The 25324-nt window shown below is 37.8% G+C and overlaps 2 protein-coding genes across 2 annotated transcripts; one reads left to right on the forward strand and one right to left on the reverse strand.

Annotated features, from left to right (window-relative positions):
* Positions 1-1241: 1241 nt before the first annotated feature.
* Positions 1242-21834, reverse strand: DPM1 (dolichyl-phosphate mannosyltransferase subunit 1, catalytic). Its single transcript, XM_045529267.1, has 9 exons — positions 21647-21834; positions 19481-19580; positions 13708-13741; positions 11340-11416; positions 11230-11255; positions 7353-7448; positions 5616-5684; positions 2552-2666; positions 1242-1602 (listed from the first exon to the last, which is right to left on the reverse strand). The coding sequence occupies exons 1-9, from the start codon at positions 21805-21807 to the stop codon at positions 1498-1500; spliced, it is 783 nt and encodes a 260-aa protein (XP_045385223.1). The 5' UTR covers positions 21808-21834; the 3' UTR covers positions 1242-1497.
* A 202-nt stretch (positions 21835-22036) lies between these two features.
* MOCS3 (molybdenum cofactor synthesis 3) lies at positions 22037-23795 on the forward strand. Its single transcript, XM_045529265.1, has one exon. The coding sequence runs from the start codon at positions 22127-22129 to the stop codon at positions 23507-23509; it is 1383 nt and encodes a 460-aa protein (XP_045385221.1). The 5' UTR covers positions 22037-22126; the 3' UTR covers positions 23510-23795.
* Positions 23796-25324: the final 1529 nt, after the last annotated feature.

The following is a 25324-nucleotide window of genomic DNA, read 5'->3' on the forward strand; positions in this document are numbered from 1 at the left end:
AAAGTATAAACTCTAAACACTTCCCAAAATTGAGAATATTACATTTCTATTATCTTAGCTTAAAAGCAATTTTACATCAAGCACTGATGAATTTTCTAGTTAGTAATGATCAGAGAAGTCACTTCCTCAAGGAATGCAGGTCCCTGGTGGGCCAGCTGAACAGCTCTGCACATAAAGGAAACAGAATAATAATGGCCCTAATTGGAATGTGTATTAGGGTTCACCTACAGCAGTGAAGGAGAGGTTTTAATGTTCAAAATGACACCAAAGGTTTTATAGTCTGGTATTCATTTTGGGTAGGATCCGCTAGAGAGAAATGCAAATAAATCAGACTTCAATTTCTTCAGCAGCCAAATTAAGCCAGGAAAATGTAATTAGGAATACTGTTCATTAAATATAATTATTAAATAACTTAGAGACACCCCTTCCTTTTATTTACAAAGGAAAGTCAAGTTCATCTTAAGCTTATTTGCTCAAATTATGTCCTTACTCAAATTTTAAAAAGAATACTGCATGATTCAAAAGCTATGCTATAGTTAGAAATTAACTGATCTTTTTTGAAAATACCTACTTTAGAGAAGAGAGGTAAACATAATATTTTGCCCTGGCTTTATTGTACAACTTAACCTGCATTTTAACTGGCAGAACACTTTTCTGAATGGAGAAGAGCTATAGGGAAGAGATTTTTGTCATATTAGTAGAGATGTGAGCTTTGTTGAGTGTCCTGAAATACTATGATTACAAATATTTTGAGGAAAAAAAAACTTATACAATGTTTAAAAATTAAATAGAAGCTAAGTTTGTGCCACAATGTCATCAATATTTTTCCTTACCTATAGAAGTTATTGCTCAAAAAGTGAAAAAAGTTATAGCTCAAAAGAGAAAAAAAATAGCTAGGCAATCTCACCTGAAGCCAAATTATCTTCTAGTTCCCAGTATATACTTTAAATAGATTTCCTTCATTAATACAACAGCTGAAAAGAACTCTAGAAGTCTGCTCTTAGATGTATTGTTTTTTCTGCTTTAAGAAAATCTGAGTTGCACTTTTAAGGAAAGGGCAGAGGTATATATTTTTTTTCAATTCATACAGAAATGGCCATATATATTTCATGAATATAACTGATATTCCTCTTCTGACATTAGGTATAAAGCACTATGAATCCAGTTGCTATAAGGAATGTTTCAAATTATTCCCCATGTCAAAAATACTGCATTCGCATACTCTAATGAAAACAGCAATATTTTATGCAAAAAACCCATATACATTTATTTATAGGTCTTAATACAGCAAAACATTAAATAAAAATTGAGAACATTACTCATTAAACCAGTAACTTTAAAATTATTTAATTTGAAATAGTTTCTTCTGGAAAAAAAAAAGATTTGCATGAAAGTTACCTTACCTTATGATTTATACTGTAAGAGTACATTTTATAAAAATCAGTAACCAGGCTTTACGTTTAAATTGAAATGAACATAAATATAAATAATTTTCTTTTATGTAGTAGCAAAAAGAGTCAATAATCCTTTCAAGAAAGAGACTATTTCATTTCCTCCCAACTTGGATTCACCATAAACTCGATCCACAAATGATATTGGAACCTAGTTAAAAAAATATATGTTAAAGTCAGTCTTCAAAAAAATTAGGAGGAGTAGCAGGTATATAACCATTATTAACACAACAGAAACAGGATTAGTCCCACAACAGAAGTCCTTCAAGTTAGTTCAAAATTAGGGGAGTCTTAAAACAACTATGTGTACCTCCAAGTCTTTAAAATTAAACATGCATTTTATTATCTAAAAATAGGTCATTTGAACCAAATCTACAACTGTTTAAAAAGCACTGATCCTGAGTATTATGTTGGTTTACTCAAGTTTCAGGTTGCATTTCAAGGAAAAACTATACTCCAAAAGTAAAATGGCCTTTCACTTAGTTTTTTCAGTTGTTTGTCAAATTTAGCTATCACTGTGTTTTAGCATTAAGTTAAAAAATCTTATAACTTCTACAAGAGAAAGGGCATTCTACGGTAGCTATTTTTTTGCTCTGAATAAGAGTTTTAGTGTTAAATGAGAGTCTCCCCGAAGAGCTCACTAGCCAGCCCTAAATAGTACAGACCCTCCATCCCCTTGCTCTATAATTCCTGGCCATTTTCATTTAATCACAGGAGATGGGCATGAGAGATTTTTCATTCATTGTGAGGTATGAAGGACGGTGGCTGCTGGCTGTGTCAAGAGGAAAAGCAGCAAAGAGACTCAGCCCACAGTGCTGACTGGTCAGAAGAAAGGGCTAGCATGGAGACGGTACCAGTAACTTAGTTATTTAAAAGAGGATGCTGCCTTCTATTAATGTTTTAAATCATGCTGAATCAAATGTATTAATTGAAAGGGATTTGAATTTTTGCTCTTTAGTGCATGGACATTCTAAATAAACAACTAGAAGACCCTGCATTAATTTAGTAGTTACAAACATTAAACTTTTTATTACAAAAAGTCTAAACTTTACTGTTTTTTTACGAGGAATACAACATGCTATTTTGCATCAGTTACATACCTCACCAATAGTATAATTCAACTGTCTCGCCCGAACAATCATCTCCATCTGGAAGACGTAGCCTTTAGAAACACATTTTTCTATTAATTTCTGTAGAACTTCTTTTCGGTATAATCTGTGAGAAATCAGAATATATATGACCACCTGGATAAATATACTTCCCTACCTATATCTTGACCTTTCAAAAAGTTCACTGGTATTTATAAAGCCTAAAACTTTCACTAGCAATTGGTATACAGAAAAGTTCTCACAGCTCATGATTATGATACATTTGTCCTAAACAAAAAAGACCATGAAATATTTGCTAAATAATTTACAATCATTCTGAAAATGAATTCTCAGTATCCGTTAAAGAATTATTTTCCCATCATTACTATCACAAATTATGAAAATGTGGTAAAATGAATCATCTGATGCAGAACCACCCATTATTTTTAGTTTTTAAATTTCCTTAAAATTTTCTTTTCAAGTTGAAAGAGGAGAAACTGTTCCAAATATTGGAGCAACTGAGTTGACAGATGACAATGAAGCAACAATATATATTAGATGACAAAGAACCCCATAATTAGCAGGCATTTCCCCGTAAGTGACTATAACAAGTTTCTAATTCCCAAGATTTACTTAATAAATTTCGTAGGATAAACTAAGGCCCTGTAGGATGAGCTAGGATAAGACAGCAACTAGGCACCACAGCACAGAGGCAATCCTGGTGGGATTCAGCTATCATCAACTGAGGTCACAGTTAGACATGTGCAGCCTAACCTTAGGCAGATCACCAGGCCAAACACAGAACTCACCACATTTACAAAGTGAGACAGAGGAGCTGGAAGACCTATGGGTGAACCAAGTCACTTTCTTCAGTAACTCTGAATAGCAGGGAGCTCCCTGTTTCAAGAGTCAGAAGTTTAAAAAAAAAAAGATCAGAGTCTCAGTGGGTAGGGAGGCAGCAATTTTTACCCTTTATTTGGGAGAAAGTTAGGAGAGGCAGTTTGGTGTAATTTTGTTCGCTTCAAAGTTAAGGCCACCTGGACCTACACTGCCTGAGGGTTTCACCTGGAACCTACATTTTTTCCTCAGATTTCTTCTAAGGCTACCCTACCTTTTGGCTTTTAAAAGTGCGTATAAGACAACAGACAGCACAGCCTTTAGAAGAACCTGAGGGAGCTTACCGCGTGTACTCCTTTACCCATAGTTTCCATGAGAATCCAAAGAAGTAAGTTTGGAATAAATATGAAGAGAGAAGAATCTGATGGTAGCAATATTTATTCAATAACAAGTATTGAGCAACATACTGGGCTTCAGGCACTTTTTTTAATGTTTTGGGGTTTTAGCAGTGAATTAAAAATTAAAGACAAATAATATGTTGTATGCTATTAAGTAGGGGAGGAAGGATTGGGATTGTGGGGTGGGAAGAACTATGACAGTGACAAGACAACGTTTCAGCATTACCTTTAAAATTAGGATTGGGCTATGAATACTTTCCCTTTAAGAGTCATTTTCTAAGGTACCTTTTTTCACTGCCACCTCCCTCCTCCCCACAATATCTTTAAAATTATGGCTAATAATGTAAAATTATATATATCAAGCCATATGATCCCATAAATAGGATTAGGATCCAGGTGGTCTTTGCTATTAAATGGCTTTGTGTCAGACTGCAGTCTTTTTTGGGATTCCTTTTCTTATTTTGTGAAAGGTACCTACTTCCTAAATCTAGGGATCTAATGGCAATGAACTTTGTCTAATGAAAAGCTGAACTTTAATGCATGTGTTTAAGAAACCACTATTCTTATGAGAAGACAATGAGCTTTAACTATTTAAAACAAGTGTGAAATTAACAGGCTCACTTTTGTCTGTGTTTGGCCACTCTGTCATTTGTACAGAATATACCCAATCACTGCTCTCACTGCCTGAAATCCACAACTACCAGGCCATCTTTCATCCCCATCCCCTTCACTCATCTCCACATGGTTCTAATGGCAGCAAGGTATCCTCACCCTGTTACTGTCCCTGCTGTGTTTTTCTTCACAGCCTCTACAACCCATGGAGCTACCCTGGGTCTTCATTTGAAGCCACCAAAATTGTGGCCTGTGAAATCCACACTGGCCCCTCCATCTGTACAAGAGATTCTGTGAGTGCCAATATTCCCTGTATTGTTGCTACATGGCAACCAGAAACCTTTATCAGATCTCTGATGGTTCTTTTGCCTTCAAGTTTGGAAGTCAAGGGATGTCATAGGTCTGCTTTCTAACCTATTTACTTTTTAGTCTACAGAGGCTTATTTTTCTTTTTATTTGACCTTCAACAGCCAGCTCCTAATTTGAGTGTATGTGTGTGAATTCTGACATTTTAACGATCTAAATTTTCTTGCATTAAGCAAAGGACCTGAGAATATGATTTAATGGAAAAAAGCAAATATCTAGTAAAAATTATTAAGTTATGCATGGGGTTTGGGGCTTTAAAATAGATGGACAGGCACTTTATAGTTTGAGATTTAAAAAAATCTGGCAATCTTTAGTCATTTGGCATGGTCATACAGAGTTCACATCTACGGTAGCAAATCTAAAATTAAACACCCCAAGACCCGACATACACCAAAAAACAAACATAAAAAACCCAAAGGATCAAAGCTTTGATCAAATTAAATGAGGAAATATATATTTTTTAACACATGGAGAACAAGGTAACCAAAAAAGCTCTACCCAAATAGTAAAGATTTTAATTTTTTCTGCGGACAATACTATTAAGTATTCATATAAAATGCAGAAAATTACTGAAATATGTGATGTTCTTTGGAGCATATTATCAGAAACAGCAATGTTTCAAATGAATTTAGCCTTAATACTGTTAACAAGCACACTAACCTAAGCCCTGCCTTCAACTTTCTAAAAGAAAAAGTATAATATTTCACCTTAAGATGTTTAGGTTTCATTAAGGAATTTCAGTCTGCCTTTTTAGTGTTCCAAAACAAAAACAGAGTGAAAATGAAAAGCATTTCTTTAAAATAGCCATTATAAAGCAAGAAATTTAGGAAAGAAGTTATAAATAGTAGAGTTTTTCACTGTACCTGAAACTTCCTGTTAAATCAGATGCTCCTGGTCTCAGCAAAATCTGAGTTATAAAATTGGCCCCACGGCTGCCAAATAAAACAATCAGATTTTCTTTATAAAACACGATTTACAAACAAGAGAAACATTTACAGAGCAGAGTGCTTTTAAAAATGCCGAACTAATTTCACAAAAATGTTAATTTTCTAGAACAAAGAGAAAGTTTTAGTGAAAAGAAAGCTGACACTCATTTTTCAGAAAAGAGACTCTTATTCTTTGAAAGTGAAATTTACAGCCAACCTACAAGCATCCTTCCAAACTTTAGGTAAGAACAAAAACAAATAAAACTGGAATTTACCAATAGTCATTATTTAGAATTATGAAGGCCCGTTCAGTCAGCAAAAGAGATCAAGGATTTGACAAGGAGTTTCCTTTTCAGATTCTTATAAGCACCAAGAGATTGAATTTTCGCCTAGGTAATAGGTCAGTCTGCATAAAAATGATCTGCCATATATTAATATGGGGGGGAAAGGGAGGACTAATAGGGGCAGTTGTGGTTAATTTTCTCCCTACATGATTCCAATGTTCAGCAGGATTGAAAACCAATCTAACCTCTTCATTTCATGCAAGATTAAGGCTCTTAAATGTTTTAAATGACTTGAGATTCCATAGTTAAGAAGCAGAACTGATAAGAACTTAATGGAATCTTCAAGGAGAAGGAAGTAGGTGATAAAAAAATATTAGTATTAGTAAGAATTTCTAAAGTTATATTATATATCCTTTACAGATAGGAATATACCTCTACCTTCCAACAACCCTGAAAAGTTGGGTAGATTGAGGTGGATTAAATATGACCAGAAATTCCCTTGGGTCTTCCCATCAAGAGATAGACTCTGTCCCCATCCCTTAAGAATATGGGATGCTTTGACCAAAATATTGATACTGTGTGAACCCCACAGCCTACGATTCAAGAGGGTTTGCAGCTTTTGCCTTTGTATTCTCAGATGCTCCCCTTGGGACGCCATGTAAAGAAGCTGGTCTAGCCTTCTGAAGACGAGAGGCCATGCACAAAAGAACAGAGATGCCCCAGCCAACAACCCGCACCAACTGCCAGATGAATGAAAAAGGCCACCTCAGACCTGCCAGCACAGCTGACTTTCAAGGTGAAAGAAGCTGCCATAAATTGCCCCTGGTGAAGCCAGCAATCACCAGCGAATCCACAGAATTTTGAGAAATAGTATTTATGTTAAGCCACTAAGCTTTGAGATGGTTTGTTATGCAGAAATTTAAAAAATCAAACAGTAGATTTTCTTTCCATTTTAGGATAAGGAAAATGAAGGTTAGAAAAGGTAAAATATGTAAGGCAACACTGTTAATTAAGTTGAAATCATGAAGTGTCTTATTTACTTAAAATGATAAAATTATAAACATGGTGGAAAACCCCATTTAGTCCAAAAACAGACAAATAGTTTATGTAAATAAAAACTAAAGGTCCAGTAGAATAACTTTTGCTGAACCATTTCTATCAAAGGTTCAAAAGTTTATGCTGCTTTTTCCTTAATGAAAAACACCCAGACTCTAATCATTAAAAAAAAAAAAAACCCTACAGGTAAGGAGCTATCTGGGAATATTTATTGGAAACTAAAATTATTCTGATCCCACAAATCCCAAGGAGTATGGTAATTTAATCTAAACACTTGTTATAGACATATTTCCAGTAGTTACACTAATAGAGAAAGTATAGCACATGTATATACCTGATTATTTTTCTTTTCAAATCCCAGCCATATACACCTCCATTTCCTTTATAGCGAGTTCCAGAGACAATATCAAAATTACCCTCCTTTTGCTTCCTGTAGAAAAAATAAATTGGTTGTTAATTAGAAAAAGCCACTGAGCTTTCAATAGTTATTTTCATGAGCTACACAAACAGAACTTTTTTTTTTTTTTTGAGACAGAGTCTCACTTTGTTGCCCAGGCTAGAGTGAGTGCCATGGCGTCAGCCTAGCTCACAGCAACCCCAAACTCCTGGGCTTAAGCGATCCTACTGCCTCAGCCTCCCGAGTAGCTGGGACTACAGGCATGCACCACCATGCCCGGCTAATTTTTTCTATATATATTTTTATTTGTCCAGATAATTTATTTCTATCTTTTCAGTAGAGACGGGGTCTCGCTCAGGCTGGTCTCGACCTCCTGACCTCCAGCGATCCACCCGCCTCGGCCTCCCAGAGGGCTAGGATTACAGGCGTGAGCCACCTCGCCCAGCCCAAACAGAATTTTTAAGAGAAGCAGAAAAAAAAAAAACAATGATAAGAGAATAGATGGATTATCTACTAAAAGACATTTCAAAGTGGGGTTTTCAAACCTGCTTCTGTTTTTCCTTTTTTTTTTTTTTGAGACAGGGTCTCACTCTGCTGCCTAGGCTGGAATGCAGTGGTGCCATCATCATTGCTCACTGCAGCCTTAGCCTGAAACTCCTGGGCTCAAGAAATCCTCCTGCCTTAGCCTCCCAAGTAGCTAGGACTACAGACATACATAATCACGTCTGCCTAATTTTTCTATTTTTTGTAGAGATGGGGTCTTCCTTTTGCTCAGGCTGGTCTCAAACTCCTGGCCCCAAGCGATCCTCCTACCTTGGCCTCTCAAAGTGCTAGGATTACAGGTGTGAGCCACTGCACCCAGCCTGCTTTTTCTTTATTTTAAAACTATAAAATAGTACTATTTGTTGAATTCACCAAGTGAAACCACTCTAAAATGTATTAATAAAATTATAAATTTTTCCAATCCTTCCTCCATCCTGTTATTGCCTGCCTTGAAGTAAACAATACTAAAACAGCCTGATGTCCCTCCAGATCTTTCTCTTTCCTTAAAGAAGGATAACTCAAAGATATACACCCTTAGCATTTTGGGTTGTATTCATAAAACTGGAATCCAAAAATGTACACTCTGTGATTTGCTTTTCATCAGTTTATAATTCATATCATGGAATCACGGACATCCCTACAGCCAAAAGAGATCTTTCCCATTCTTTTTAATAGTTGCGAAAATATTCCATAGAATATTCAACTCACAACTCTGTGGTTGTTTCCATGGTGGGTTGTCCCTACTTCTCCCGCAATAACATAACCACAGTGAATAATGCTGCAATAAAATTCTTAAAAATTTATATTCTGGTGCTTAGACTCCCCAAAATGGAACATACTGGAATTGCCAAAACAAAGCTTATGTGTATTTTTAATTCTAAGTTATTTTTCCAAAAAGGTTATAGCAACTTATATTTCCTTCAGCAATATCCTAGTGTGTCCATTTGTTTTTACCATCGTATTGACACTGGATATTACTGCTCTAAAAGTTTTTAATTTTGACAAACTAATGGGTGATAACATAGTAACACACAGCTATTTTAATTTGCATTTCCTTGACTACATCCCAGGGTGAACATCTTTTTACATTTATTAGCCATTTGGTTTTCTTCTACCTATGGCCCATTTGTATCTTTTCACCCATTTTCTACTCCAGTGGTTCCATTTCCTCATCAGAGGCTTTTGTGTATTGGAGATATAAGCAGAACAGGTCTCAGGTGACTTTATGCAGAGACTGAAGGATGAGCAGCAGTTAGCCATCAAAGACAAGGAAAGAGCATTTCAGGCAAAGGAACACAGAGCTCTGAGTGAACTCAGAAATGAAAGGAGCATGCCTGTGGCATGGAGAGAGAAGGGAAAGAGGGACAAGATGAAGTCAGAAAGGGAGGCAGGGGCCAGACCACCCAGGCGTTTGAAGGACAAGGTAAGAAGTTTGGATTTTCTCCCAGGTGTAGGTGGGAACTCCCTGAAGCATTCTATAATAAATGGAGAGGGGGGTAGTGACATAATCCCATTCCGTTTTTGTAAATTTAGCTTTTACATTCAGAATGGCTTCCAAATTCTTATTTGCTGAGGTTTTGTTAGCTCTTGGGTTTTCTAATAATATATCACCTGCAAATAACATAGTTTTGTACCCTTTACCAGTATTCAACTAAATTCTTGTCTTACTGCAGTACTTAAAATCTCCATGTTTAATGATAGCTTGCATGCATCTCTTAATAAATCTATTGGAAATTACATCCACAAATACACCTTGTACCAAATAATACTTTCTTGTAGCAGAGTAAGAATCATATAAATTCTAAAAGATTTCAGCAGGTTTTCTTTCCTATTCATTGTTTCTTATCAGTTTTAAAAGACTCCTTAAAGCATGTCAGATGAAAAGCAATTAGGATTAAAAATTTCCATTTAATTTCCTTTAAGCCGTTGAGGCTTCATTGAACTCTCTTCACTTACTAAACTTTTCATCATCTTTGTTTTGACACATTCCCCTTTGCTTTTATCTCTTCCAGCTGCCAGGAAGTTCTCAAATCACTTAGTTCAAATACTGAAATACTTAATAGGCAATTACTTGATTTTTAATGATGACTTCAGAGGAATAATCACCATCAGGTGCTCTGTCCTTTATGTATTCAAATTGCACCCATCTCTTGGATTGGATGTAGCAATAACATTTTTTGGCCGTTGAGAGCTCTTGAACCCTGTCATTACCCCCGAGAACTAAAAGAATTGGTTCTCAATTCAACTTATTGAAAATTTCCCCCCAAAATATATAGTTCTGATTTGGTTTTATTTTTGCCCTTCAGTTGTCTAATATTAAGGTTGGATAAATAAAGCATGGACCTCCTCCAGGTTTTCTACTTAACTCCTGAGTTTGCTACTAAAAATGCCATTCACCCTCACCCCCTTCACCTTAGTCCTTTATATTTCTTTGCCTCTACTCTTCTATACTGCAGAGTTTTCTCACTTACTGTACAAAAATTGTGATGCATATTTTTGTGTAATTTGATTTTAGAATTCTGTCCCCTTATGTAGTTTTTCCAAAATATAATTTTTTTAATTAAAAAATAAATCTATTGGAAATGATTCAGCATTTCACTATTTGGGGTGATGTCTGTATTAGAAACAGGTCATCTTTATTATGCTTAAGTGGTTTCCTTCTATTTCTACTTTAGAATTTTACTAGAAAAGTGTAGGCACCTATAGACTGAATCACACTGCTTTCTTTATTAACACGATAAATGAATTGTATTGAGGGATTACTGATGATGAAGCATTTCTGGCATTCCTAGAATAAACCCTATTTGTTCATGGTGTTTTACTTTAATGATTCAAGACTTAATTCCATTTTATAGGAAAGCTACCTTCCATCTTTTTCTGTGGTCTGAAGGACTTTAGACAACAAAGGAATTATCTGTTGATTCGTCCAAGACATCATTTAGTCACATATCTACATTCACGACTCTCAAATCTAAATGCTAATTATATTTTTGATAGAAAACATGGAACTTGCTTTTTTTTTTTTTTTTTAAAAGAGACAGGGCCTTGCTCTGTTGCCCAGGCTGGAATGCCGTGGTGAACTCCTGGGCTCAAGCGATCCTCATGCCTCAGCCTCCCAAGTAGCTGGGACTACAGGTGAGCATCACCACGCTTGGCTAATTTGCATGTGCATTTTAACTAATGAAGAATGAAATATGAAAATAAGTCCAAAAACAACAGAAGAGAAATGGTTTAAATTATATTTCTTTCAAATATTAGAAATTGTACCTACCTAATGAATTCAGGAATAAATTTTGGCTGAAATTTAGAAAGAATAAACAGTAAGTCAGTAAAACAGGCCAAGACTGTGATAAATACCTAATAAAGAGACGTACCACTTACGTGGTGTGAGAGATCAGCATCCATAATAATTATGTAGTTTCCTGTGGCATGTTTCATTCCATGAATATATGCAGTTCCTAAAAATAAGAGTGTTTATATCCATTAAAGAAAATCACCAGAAACACTTAAGTATATATTTGAATAGGGAAGAAACTGTTTAGCACTTGAAAAGTAAACATCAGTCCTCTAAAACTGACACTATTAAACTGGGACCTTTTCAACTTAAGCATATAGTTCTCATATATATAATCAAAAAGGTAGCTGGCTTCCCCACTCCCAATTCTGATGTCAATTTAATAGAAAAGATCATACCCATATTTCAATTTAGCAAAGAAATGGTATAAAAGTCTTAGACTATATATAAAAATCATCACATTCTCATAGTTGAAAAAACCATTTTTATGTTGGTGCTTCCTTAGTGTCTACTGGACACTGAAGAGGCTAGATTTCTCCTTAGGGCTCCAGATTTACTTATCTACTTCCTACTTGATGTCTCCACTTGGATATTACAGAAATCTCCAACATAACATTCCAAAATCATGTCCTGATTTCCTACCCTCCCAACAGGCTACCTCTCAGGAAATGGCACCAACTATCCAACTGCTCCATCCACAAGTCTAGGGATGATGCTTGATTTCCTGCCTTTTCCAGTCATTTCTAACTATAATTAAGCCCTACTGATGTGATATCCAAAACATCTCTCAATCCCTTTCTTTTGTCTCCACCTCTACCTTCTGATGCTTGGATCACTACCTAACAAGTCTCTCTGCTTCTGCTCTTCCCAACACTCTAAGTCCCTTTCCACAAAAGTTACCCACTGAGTGTCTTCTACACTGTAAGCCTGGTACAATAGACCCCTGCTCTGGTATTTGGAACCAAAGACACAGTTAGCAATTATGCATACTTAGCCACTTTCATGCCTAAAAGTCCCTCAGAAACCTAGCAAGTTAGAGTAACTGGTCAGGAGCAAGATTTGGGGATTCCCACATTCTCAAGTCCAAACCCACCACAAGCATCGTATTAGCAAAGTTGAGCTCATTCAACTTCTTTTGTCAAGAAGTGACTATCTACAGTTTTGGGGTATACCACTAACTGGTCAGTAATTTTTGCCTGCTTTCATGAAGTTTCCAGATTTAAATCCCAAAGGGCCTTCTGGATTCAGACACTCAAAACATCTGATGATACCAGTCAATTGATGGTTTTCAGAATAGCAGACTTCAATTTTTAAGAATTATGCTTTCTGGCCAGGTTCATGCCTATAATCCCAGCACTTTGGGAAGCTGAGACAGGAAGATTGCATGAGGCCAGGAGTTCAAGACCAGCCTGAGCAACACAGCAAGACCCCATCTCTACAAAATAAATTTTAAAAATTAGCCAGGCATGGTGGTGTACACCTGCAGTTCTAGCTACTCAGGAGGCTGAGGCAAGAGAATTGCTTCAGCCCAGGAGTTTGAGGCTGCAGTGAGGTATGATCTCACCATTGCACGCAGCCTGAAACAAACAAAAAAAAAACCCACTGTGCTTTCTCTATGCTTTCCAAATTTTTCATTAAAAGTATACCAATTCTCAACATGAGCAGCTGTGACCCACAGCAGAAATAAAAGCAGAATTTCATCTCAGATTTACTGAGCTCATCTGAGATTTTCTACAATGCCCTATGTTTAAAAGCTAGCACATCTTTCTTTTTTAAACATAAAGACTATCCTTTAAGGTATTCTTGAACTGAAACCTTCAAGAACGTTCAAAGGTTCACAGCTACGGTGGTGTGGTAGTCCAAAATGTTTGCCCTCAGATCCATTATCTGGCCCATCCCTACTCTGTGCTATATTGCAGGGAACTACATTTCCCGGGTTCTCTTGCCAACTGGCTTCCAGACAGCTTTGGGAGGTATAGGTGGAAGACTGCAGAGAGGAAAAAACGGAAAAGTCTAAGTGTCTTTCCTCCGTTAATCTTCCCAGCACTGACTGGGTATGTTCCATGGCTCAGCTCCTGCCACAGGCAGCTCCCGCCCCCGTCACTCTAGCTCCTTCTAGGCAGGCCCAAGTTCTTGATTTCAAAAACCCCATCTCCTCCCACTGTTGCTCCATCCCTAGGAGTGATAGTGATCTCCAGCAATTCCCTTGCCTGTTGTAACCAGATTCTCTGTATTAAATTCCCTACACTGAAAGACTTACAGTGGTTTCTGTTTTCCTGAGTGGGCCCTGACTCATACAGGTGACCCAACTTAAACCATTTAAATGTCATTAAGATCAATAAACACCATCAGAGGAGGTTACTGTATTTTGGCCTTGTTCCAAACTGGGAAAATACATACTAGATAACTTATCAAGGCAAATAGCAGGTATGTGGGGTTAGAGGTTCTACTTACCCAGCCCCAGCTTTTTCTCTCGTGGTCTTAGAAGCTGTAGGAATAAGAAACCATGTTTCACACAGGTAAACAAGAATCTGACTACTTTAAAAGCATTTGGTAACAAACCAAACAGTTTAGCATAACTTTTGAGGAAAAGCATAAATCTTTAACCACAACTGTACAGGCAAAATTTTAAACATTTTTTTCTTCTGGTGCCATCCGCTATATTTTAAACAACATGTCTTTACATCTACTATTTGATTTATCATTTAAAACAATCCCTATTAATTCCTTCCTAGAAAAACTAAGGATTTAACTCATTATTTTATATCCTCTTGGGATATCTAATTTTTTTTCTCAATTCTCTTTGTGACTTTAAATGCTGACACTATTCTTCCTCCATCAACTTATCCTGACTTCACACTTGGATGGCCTTATCTCCTCCACTGGCCCAGTGATATGTTATATTCCTGACAAAAAGGTTAAATTCTTTCCCTTTTCATCAATTATGTAGTCTTTATAAATGTTTTGCTTCACAGTTGGACCCTGACTTGATTGTTTAGCTTTTTCCTTTTGGCTGGACACTTAAAAAGTAGAATGCCAACAGTCTGACTCTAAGATTCTGAGGTATGGGTCTTTGGGCAGACTCCCTGGTGAGCCTATCTTGTGCCCTTCTGCATTCACCAGTGTATAAGTAGGTTGCCTCAGATGGCAAATACCTCAACAAAACATTTTCAGCTCAATTCAAGCAGGATGGATTTACATATGTAATTTAAAAAAGAAATTTTACTACATGCAAGCCGTTATATGTTTCTATTTGCATGGAATATCTTTTTCCATCCTTTCACTTTCAGTCTATATGTGTCCTTTACAGGTAAAATAAGTCTCTTGTAGGCAGCATATAATTGTGTCTTATTTTTTAATCTACTCCAAGTCTTTTGATTGGAGAATTTAATCCATTTATATTCAAGGTAATTATTGATAGCTAAGAACTTACTACAGCCATTTTGTTAATTGTTACTAGTTGTCCTGTAGATCTTTTGCTCCTTTCTTTGTGATTTTCTCTAGTAGATGCTTTGATTCCTTAATTTTGATCTCTTATTATCTGCTAGCTTTTTCCATTATGATCACCATGAGAATTTAAAAAAAGCATCTCATAGTGATAACAGGCTATTTTAAGCTAACAACTTAACTTCAATCACTTAAAGTTACTTTACTCCACCTACCCCCCCAACACTTGAAATTTTTTAAGTCACAATTTACATCTACAGCAAAGATACATCTTGAACAAAGATTGTTAAAAATACAATGCTATCTGATGAGAGCTTATAGGAAGGAGAAATAAACATTCAATCATCTACAATTACAAGTCACTGAACAAAATGAAACAAAATATGTCAGATCACAGCTATATTTTATTTTATGATTGATAGTTACTGACAAAATGACGACCTCATCTGTATCTGTCCTGAAAAAGCAAATCTTTTAAAGCTCATCTGAGATATCATATACCCCTGTTACAGCTGGAAAATCTTTCTTCTTTAAAAAGATAACTTTGTTACAGCATTCTCCCTCTTGCCTGAGGAGGATACATTCCACGATCCTCAATGGATGCCTGAAACCTCAGATAGTACTGAACCTTATATATATTATGTTTTTATCCTACCTATACTTATGATAAAGTTTAATTCATAAATTAGGCCCAGTAAGAGATTAACAACAATAACTAATAGAACAATTATAACAATATACTCTAATAAAAATTATGTGACTGTTGTCTCTATCTTATCATACTTTACTCACCTATTTTTGGACCCCAGTTGACTATAGGCAACAAAATTCGGAAAACAAAACCATGGATAAGAGGGACTACCATACTTACATTTTCAGCAGTGTTCAAAGGTTTATATAAAATGTTAAACAATGTTGCATATAATAGAGTACTATGGAGCAGTTAAAAGAAATAAGACAATCTGGTAACAAAAGATCTCCAAGGGATAATTAGAATTAACCATATACGAAGATGGCATTTATGTTTAAAAATAACACCAGCACAGTACCTAGTCCTGCAGATATACACACATACACATATATGCACAAAAGGTATGCCTATATGCATACACGTACATATGCACACAAAACACACACCAAACTGTTCACCTGGGTCTCCCCTGGGGAAGGGACTGGGACGTACATTAGGAAATAGCCATGAAAGACAAATTCAGTTTCACCGGTAATATTTATACTTCACAAGAATGTACTTACTTATTTCTTACGTAGTAAATTCAAATTGTTTCTATTTAGTGTGCTTTACTTTCAGACCCTAAATGCCACCACCCCACCCTCCCCTGACCCTTCTTTGCCTCCTAACATCAGTCTGATGGCCCCTTTCTGTGTGAGGCGGGACAGCACTGCAGACAGGGACACGGGCTCTGGAGCCCACAATGCCTTAGTGTGAATCTTGGCCTCACTGCTCATTTGCTGGGCACGACAGAGGCTCCCACACAAGGCTGTTACGAGGAACAAGCAGTGACTCAGGGGAAGTGCTTGCAGGAGGGCCAGGCATATACTATTTGCACTATGTTTACCATAACTGCCTATAAAATACTTCATTTGATACTATAATTTGTTTGGAAAAAAACTTTTTTGTAAAAATTATCAGGGAAAATCTTGGAAAAAGATAATTATTAACAGTAGAAAATATTCCAATCACTTCTCAGCCTTTTGGCTAAGATCAGGTGAAAGCAGTATGTGATTGTACTAAAGAACAGAATCGAGACTCTGCCACACATGCAACTCTAGAACCTGCTTTATACTTATTACCTCAAAGGTATAAATACTGAGTCATGAGATTGCTAGATGATACTTCAGAAAAACGGTATCAATTTGCACTAGGATCAATAGTATTGGAGCAGATCTGTTCTACTACATTCTTAAAAACACCAGATGTAATAAATGTGAAAGAAATAAGAAAATAAAAATAAATCTTCATCCAAGAAAGGTTAATTGTACTCTCCTCCTATTTTGCAATTCTTCATTTATCAATATTTTTTCATATTTAATAGCCATTTGTAGTTCTTATTTATGAATCATCTGTTATTTGGCTAGAGTACTGATCTTTTAGTTATAAACTATATTTTGATATTTGGGAATAGAAGTTTAATATTTTTAAGTAGTCAAACCTCCCAGTCTTACAGTTATGTTTGATGTTTTAAAAATTATGAGACTGTATTACATTTTACTATCAGAACAATTTTTGAAAATACTAAACTATAAAATAATGACAAAATGAGAAAAAGTTCTGAGGATCTAATATAACATGGTGAGTATAGCTAATACTACTAAACTGTATACCTGAAATTTGCAAGGAGAACAAACTGTGAGTGTCCTCACCGGACACACACAAAGGGTAACTATGTAAGGTGATGGATGTGTTCATTACCCGATTGTGGTGATCATTTCACAATGTACACATATATCAAATCATCACACTGTATACTTTAAATATATTCAATCTACTTGTCAATTATACTTCAACAAAGCTGGGAAAAAAATGATAAAACACAGATGACTTTATCTGATCTCAAGTTGGGGGATGAAACAAACTACAAACCAAACACAGTGGAACTATTCAATATAGAAAGGTTGAAGTCCTCCACAGTCTTGAATCTCCCTGCCCTGTAAGCATCGTTACCAGTTCAGAATAACTGCCCCCAATTTTTTGATGGTCCCAGGGAGCTGCATAACCTTGGAAAATGACTTAACCTCTTGTCTCAGTTTCCTTACCTACTGAGCTTTAAAAAAATATACCTTGTTTTTTTTTCTGAAACATTCATTTCAGCCAACTGACAAAGCATCTGTGCTAAATACTTTATGTAAGGTATTCTAAGGTGGTTTCAATAAGCATTTTTCTCATCTTCCCCCCAACTAAACAAATATACATCATTTAAAAGCAAGTAAGTGCCACCCCTGGCATGGCCTGATATTGTGTTTTGGTTTTTTAAAAAGGTCATTTTCTAGTTTCAATTATTTAAAGGTCATAAAGTGATGAATGAATAAGGAATTTTATCTGGTACTACAGGGAAATCATAACAGTGAATGCTAATTTTTTCTCATTATTTTGAATTTTATTAGGTGGATAGAAAAAAATGTCTTTGAAGACAATGCTGTTTTAGAATCTGAAAGGCCAATTTAGTAGGCATTCCCTAAAACCAACCAATCACATCCCAAGGCGGAGGTTCTATGACAAAAGCATTCCAAATGTTGTCAGGCTGATGTTCCCAAATTAAACAGCAGCACGTAACTCAGAGTATTCTATCCATAATTAATCTGAATCAGAGCCCTTGACTCGGAGCTTCTACAGAAAAACTGGGGAATTGCTGGTCAAAATTTTAAACCTAACATCACTGAAAACCTCTGCTAGAAGGCTGAAAATCTGTCCTCTTCTTAGCTCCTGCTGCTAGTAGATTTTCAGAGAGGACTCAAGGTCACTCCTCCATGAGATAGACTGAATCTACAGTATAGGATAGATTTACCATGTATATGAATAATACAATTCCCTTAAACTTTTCCCACCAACCAAGACCTACAACTGATATTCACCTCTAAGTAAACATTACTTGTAGAAATTATATCTATCACTAAGAGTAATCAAGAATATTTGGACCCAGTGTCTATTATTTATGATGATTAATTGCCATTTTTGAAATAAATGCAAATATCAATAAAGGTTCTCCAAGAAACTTCTTTATTTCTCTATATCAATGGTTCTCTGTTAAGGGAAAGGGACAATTTTGCCCCCAAGGGGACATCTGACAATATCCAGACATTTTTGACTGCCAACTGGGGGGCCACTACTAGCATCCAGTGAGTAGAGTCCAAGGAACATCCTAAAATGCACAGGAGAGCCTCCTACAGCAAAGAAGAATTTAGCCTGTCTCAAATGTCAACAGTACTGAGATTGAGAAACTCTAATCTCCAATAATTTATAAATATGAATTATAAAAGTAGAGCTCACAAGTATGTGCAAACATTTATAAATCCAACCAGCGATCAAAAAATAAAATTTATTCACACATCGACCTGGTATTGCAGTACTTCCACGAACGGTGCACCCCCTTGGGGGATCTAAACTAAATAAATAAATAAATAAATAAGAAATAAAATAAAATTTATGAAACCATAATAAAATAAACTCTATATCTGCCTAAGTTACTCCTATAGAAGACTAACAAGTTTCAAAGTACAGTAGGAAAATCTGAAGTTTAGGACTCAAAAGGTCAAACTACTCCCACGAGACTATTCTACAGATTAAAAATAAAAATACCAAGTACTCTGAAAAGTCATTACTGTTTCACATGAAAACAGTCACCTTTCCCACCTACAAGCTCTTACTTGCAGGCAATATTCTCTACCGAAAGTATGAGAATACCTAGAGAAAGAAAGGGAGCAAGAAAGATTAAGACAAATGCTACCAATTGCAACCTGTCTTGTCAATTCAGTATCATGCTTTAATTCTGCCCTTCAAGAAAATTTACCTGCAAAATCAGTCATAAATAGAGTTCATCCAAAGGCTCACTCTTTTGCTGTAAAATTGCCAGTAACCCAACATACCAAAGATATGTAAAATTTTAAGTGCAATGAAAATGCATTTAAATCCCAAGAGTATAAGACACTCTTTATCTTTCCAGGTTCTACAGAACAAATAGGTTATATTTAAACATTATTCATTTCTCATCTTTCCCCTACATAAACACAACTCATATGACGGAAAAATGTTCATATAACTTACAATTTTGTCTGACCCGTAGATCTTCTCTAACTGTTCGGCAACATCTCTTGTTCCATCTGGGCTTCCATCATCTATGATTATAATTTCATAGTTGATTCCACTAAAATAAAAAATTTAAATTTTTATTAATGTTTAAAGGCAGTAGAATTACAAAATATTTCACTGGGTTTCAGAATTAACATCTCTGTCACTTTCCATTAACTTCAAGTGGTAGCTTCTATTTTAAAAACAAGCCAACACAATACTTGGTAGATAAATATTACATGGGTAAGTGATCACCATTATGTGTCCCTCTACTCACCAAGACATTCTTTTTGTTCACTTTATCTGGAAAAGGGGAAAGAGGAAAGAAAAGGAGGCACAGCCAAACCTCTAAGACCTAACATTCTGTTTCCTCTTGGTCCTAACTTAACCATACGCAAGGAAATCCACCAGAAAACACATTTCACGCTTAAAGGCTTTAAAAGAGTCAGTCCCAGCAAACTATGAAGAAAGCAAAACTCAGTGCATCTATTCTCCTAGAGTAGATACAATGATTTCAGCTTCCCACAGTGCCTTAAATTTGGGCACAGTGTTTTACATACCAAGGATGTAAGGTGACTCTAATAGACATGCTGAAAGAGGTATTTCTTAAACAAAATGGAGTCATTTATAAGCTAAATGACTCTGCTCTCCCATTTTAAAGCAGCCACACCAACTGAGGTGGGGCAGCTTAAAGGAATCAAGCTGAGCTGACTTCAAGCAATTTGCATCTGAGCAGAAAATAGTTGTTTCCTTTATTAAACTTCATTTTGATTTTAAAATATTCACTCACAAACCATTAAAAGATAACCTGCACTATATAAAAAATTAGAATACAGCAAAAATATCACAAAATTAGAACACAAACCCTGAACAAGATCAGCTACATGATGGTTAACTCCTCTAATTTGGAAAAGGATTGCAGAAATCAAAATAAAAAGATTAACTAAATGGAAGAAAAGATATAAATGTTAAAACTTTGAGGGGCTATGTATGTGAAGACAGTTATTGAAAGAAAAACAATAAAAACAGCAATGGTTTCCACAAATTATTTCCAACAATGTCACTAACAACGCTCAAATTGGCTGGTTGGTGGGTAACAGGCACGCTGAAGATTAGAGTCCTACATTGGCACAATCTTTTTTGGAGAGCAATTTGGAAATAATTGCCAATTTAAAGCATATCTCTGTCATCACAACAATTCCACATTTAAGACTTTATCCCCGGTACACTCGTTAAGAGTGTGTTTGCTGCAACATTCATGTAATAAAGGAGCATTATCTTTCAACATTTTTCTAAATCACGGAAAATATGGCGTAAAAAAAATCCCTGCTCTCATTTGTAAAGCAAAAGCCAAAAAATAAAAACAAAAACCTCTAGAAATCATCTGTTCACTGACATGACCTGATTAAATAAATAACACAGCCGTATGGAATATTACCTAACTCAAAATAATTTGCCATGTTTGTATGTGTTAATGAGGAAAGATCAAAAATTTCAATGCATATGTAACCATAAAACAAGTTACTGTGTACTGATTCCAGGATTTTCTAAAGTTTTTAAAAGATTGCATAACACTTCCAAATTCAAATTCCAAGCCCCCCTCCCACAGTTTCTAACAACCACAGCAAACATTCACAAGTGATCAGCGAAGATGCCCTTCTGCTCTCTCCTTTCCAGAAAGATTACCGTGCCCATCAACAGCTCCCTAACCCACACAGACCAAATCTCATGCTTATATAAGCACTCGGCACCGAGGCGGCCAGTGAGCGCGCTCGCTTAGACTCCTGGCTCTTGCCGCAGATCCTGACCGCCTAGACGGAGGCGTGAGGTCAGGCTTTCAGCCCCCAAGTAAAAGGGCGGCCGACCCTTCTAAGAAAAAGCGGGGAGCGGGGAAACGAGAGGAGTTTATAAAAAAGATAAATGAGCGTCACAAAACCCAAGGGCAGGAAGGAGAATCCAGGACATGGAGAGAACCCCAGAAGTATCCGCCTCCGCTTTCCTCGCAGGGTGACCTCCACCCCGAAGATTCCTGAGTGAGCCCAAGAAAGGCCGGGCAGGGCCGCCTCGCGCAGCCAACTGGCGACACCCAAGCGGGGGAAGCCAGCTCATCTCGCTCCTGGGGACGGCGGCCTGGTGCGCTACCTCTCGGAGAAGCTCTTCACCAGCAGCCACACGATGAGCGGCAGGTTCTCGCGTTCGTTGTAGGTGGGTAAAAGCACCGAATACTTGTCCCGTCGCAGACTGCGCACCTCCGGCTCCCGGCGAGACCCGGGAGGACTGCGACTGGCTCCCAAGGAGGCCATGGCGGAACTGCGCAAGATGCCGGAAGCGGAATTATGTAACCGCGGCGCGAGCGCGGCGGCCCGGACTGTTCCACGTTCGGGAAGAGCGTGACGGTCTGTGTGATTGGGTTCTAGTTCTTCTAGGGCTCTGTGTGGTGCCATTGGAGATATTCAGGACTATGCACGTTTAAAGGCTAATCTGAACTTTTCTTCAGGAAGTACTTGTTTATTCATCACCTTTTCCCAAGCTCCACGAAGCTTTTTAGTTTATCCCAGTCGCTAGGCGACAGTAAGCCGGAAACGGAAATGCCGTTCGCGACAGCTTCCGGAAGAAGCCGCCATGGCTGCCAGGGAGGACGTGCTCGCCTTGCAGGCTGAAGTTGCCCGGCGTGAGGAGGAGCTGAGTTTTCTGAAGCAGAGGCTGGCGGCGGCTGTGCTGACGGAGCAGGAACCCCAGCCAGAACAGCTGGATGCGGTGTCGCCGCTGCCGCTGAAGGCCGCCCTCTCCCGAGATGAGATTCTGCGCTATAGTCGCCAGCTAATATTGCCCGAGCTGGGCGTGCACGGACAGCTTCGCCTGGCAACCGCGTCCGTGCTAGTCGTGGGCTGCGGTGGGCTCGGTTGTCCCCTGGCGCAGTACCTGGCAGCAGCCGGCGTGGGCCGCCTCGGCCTCTTGGACTACGACGTGGTGGAAATGAGCAACCTGCCCCGCCAAGTGCTTCACGGCGAGGCGCTGGCCGGCCAGGCCAAGGCCTTCTCGGCTGCGGCCTCGCTGCGCCGGCTCAATTCGGCGGTGGAGTGCGTGCCCTACGCCCAGGCCCTTACGCCAGCCACGGCTCTAGACCTGGTCCGCCGCTATGACTTGGTGGCGGACTGCTCCGACAACATGCCCACTCGCTACCTGGTGAACGACGCATGCGTGCTGGCCGGCCGGCCTCTTGTGTCTGCCAGTGCCTTGCGCTTCGAGGGCCAAATCATAGTCTACCACTATGACGGTGGGCCTTGCTACCGCTGCGTATTCCCTCAACCTCCCGCCGCTGAGACGGTGACCAATTGCGCCGATGGCGGGGTGCTCGGTGTCGTGACTGGGGTCCTGGGCTGTCTGCAGGCACTGGAAGTGCTGAAAATCGCTGCGGGGCTGGGCCCCTCTTACAGTGGCAGGATGTTGCTCTTCGATGCCCTCAGAGGGCATTTCCGCTGTATTCAGCTGCGGAGCCGCAGGCCCGACTGCGCAGTTTGCGGGGAGCGGCCCACTGTGACTGAGCTCCAGGACTATGAAGCCTTCTGTGGCTCCTCAGCCAATGATAAGTGCCGCTCCCTGCAGTTACTGAGCTCAGAAGAGCGAGTTTCTGTCACCGACTATAAGCGACTTCTGGATTCTGGGGCATCGCATCTGTTGCTGGACGTCAGGCCCCAAGTGGAAGTGGACATCTGTCGTTTGCCTCATGCCGTACATATCCCTTTGAAACATTTGGAACGGAGGGATGCGGAGAGCTTGAAACTCTTAGGAGAAGCAATCCGGGAAGAGAAGCGGGGCACAGAGGAAGGGCCTGATCTCTCCATTTATGTCATTTGCAAACTGGGAAATGACTCCCAGAAAGCTGTGAAGATCCTCCAGTCCTTAGCAGCAGCCCATGAGTTAGGCTCTTTTACGGTGCGGGATGTTGTGGGGGGCCTCATGGCCTGGGCTGCCAAAATCGATGGAACATTTCCACAGTACTGAGATGACTGGTATGGTCTGATGAGAAAGATGTGAATTGCCATAATATGTCAAAGATATATTTATTTGCATTTTTTCGGTAATGTGGTGAAGAGCCTGGGATTCGACATTATCTGTGAATTCATGGACTCCTTTTTTATAAGGAGCGTTTTGATTGTAATGTATTAGATGACTGACTTATTAATGGATTATAATACTGTTTCTGAGAACTGTCATGTGTTTTTAGCCCTTGGAGGATGTCTTGAATATGTGAGATGCAATGTTACAAGAATTTGTATTTTAAACTGTGGATCATTTACCTGTCCTGCTTTTTTTCCACCTGTCCCAAACAAAAAAACTCTCCAAATCATTCATTTTATGCCTGGAATTAAGATGTAGTAAACTTAGTCTTACCAAGGTAATCACAGATGATATACTTAAGGACAGTTGATTATTTATTAATACATTCATTGGGTCTTATTCCTACTTTAAATGATAGAATATACTCTACAGAAATGTGTTTAATATGTCAATTGTGTTAAGTATCTGTGAAGTGGTCATTCTGTTTAACATTTAGAATTAGTATCAAACTGAGATCTTTACAATTTAGCAAAATAAAGGAAATTACCTTTGTAGTCTGTTGTTTTCCCTTACAAATTTATAGCTTTTCAGGAAACATACACACACAATCTTAATCACACCATTGAGTACCAAGAGCACTACCGATCTTAGGTCTTAACAAGATAATAGAAGAGGTGCCTATGTACAGCAGGGACTACCACTGCAAGAGTTTTTTTGATAACTTATATAAATGTCCCTTTGATATTCTTGAGGACTGTGAAGGAAAATAGGACTTTTAGACCACATGTTTCTCTTGATGACACAAAGAACAATACTGTTTTCTGCAGAGCTTTAAACAAAGGGCTTTGCAAACGTGATAACTACAGAGCCAGGCAAGTAAAGAAATGAGAAAGGATGGCCAGATAGGAACCTGGGTGACTTAGGGCACACACGCCCCATCTAAAGCCACTACACTGCTTAAACCAATTTTGCCATGCAGGAGGGTGGCTATCTTGTTGCCAAACCTTTCAATATTTTAAGTACATTGACCATTTGGATTTTTCTGTGAAATCTCTTAATTTTTAAATGTTGAAAATGAATTTAAAAATTCTGAAGCTGTTTACCCACTGAAACACTCACCTGTAGGCTGGATGAAACCTTTAGGTTTAAATAGGAAAAACAAAAACAAAACACCAAACCCCAAACCCCAAAACATGATTTGGTTTTTAATTTGGTTGACATAGAGATAAAGCTGCTTTAACGATTTGTTAAAGCATTTTGTGCTTTTCATTTGTATTTATAGGCTAATTATCTTAGGCAGGTAGGGTTATTAAGAAAAGTGTACTTTTTGCTCAATTATTTTAATGTCATTTAATACTATGTAAATTTAAACTTATGTAAAATGACTTGATTGATATTTTCAAGAGACTGAAAGATCAAAATTGGTGCACTACATGCACTATCAACCTATTGTTTGCTTTTCCTAGTATTTTGATGAATTAGGGATTGAATGTAATTTCTTAGAAGAATGTACCTGCATAATAGTTAATCAGAACAAAGATGGAAGAGTGTGATAGCAATGAGAGTTTACAAATGATACTTTTGAAAATTTGCACCTGTTGTGTTTTGGGCTGAATTAGACACATAATAAATTAACCCCTAATAACAGCAGGAAAAAAAAAGAGTGGTAAATGGATTAAGTTAAAACAATCCTGAGATAGATGATTCGCAATGATTATCTAGGAGGATTTATTATCTTTTTAAACATGTACTGCTAGC

The sequence above is a fragment of the Lemur catta genome, chromosome 17, assembly GCF_020740605.2.
Source record: "Lemur catta isolate mLemCat1 chromosome 17, mLemCat1.pri, whole genome shotgun sequence".
NCBI classification, from domain to species: Eukaryota; Metazoa; Chordata; class Mammalia; order Primates; family Lemuridae; genus Lemur; species Lemur catta.

Bases quoted from the DNA above. Each gene is read 5' to 3' on its own strand.
- DPM1 (XM_045529267.1), bottom strand. From the start codon at position 21,807: ATGGCCTCCTTGGGAGCCAGTCGCAGTCCTCCCGGGTCTCGCCGGGAG. The intron at 7,449-11,229 runs GTAGGTACAATT...TTTTTTCTACAG, and splicing joins TTTATTCCTGAATTCATTAG to GAAGCAAAAGGAGGGTAATT. The intron at 5,685-7,352 runs GTATATACATGT...TTTATTTGGCAG, and splicing joins TTGAAAAGAAAAATAATCAG to CCGTGGGGCCAATTTTATAA.
- MOCS3 (XM_045529265.1), top strand. From the start codon at position 22,127: ATGGCTGCCAGGGAGGACGTGCTCGCCTTGCAGGCTGAAGTTGCCCGG.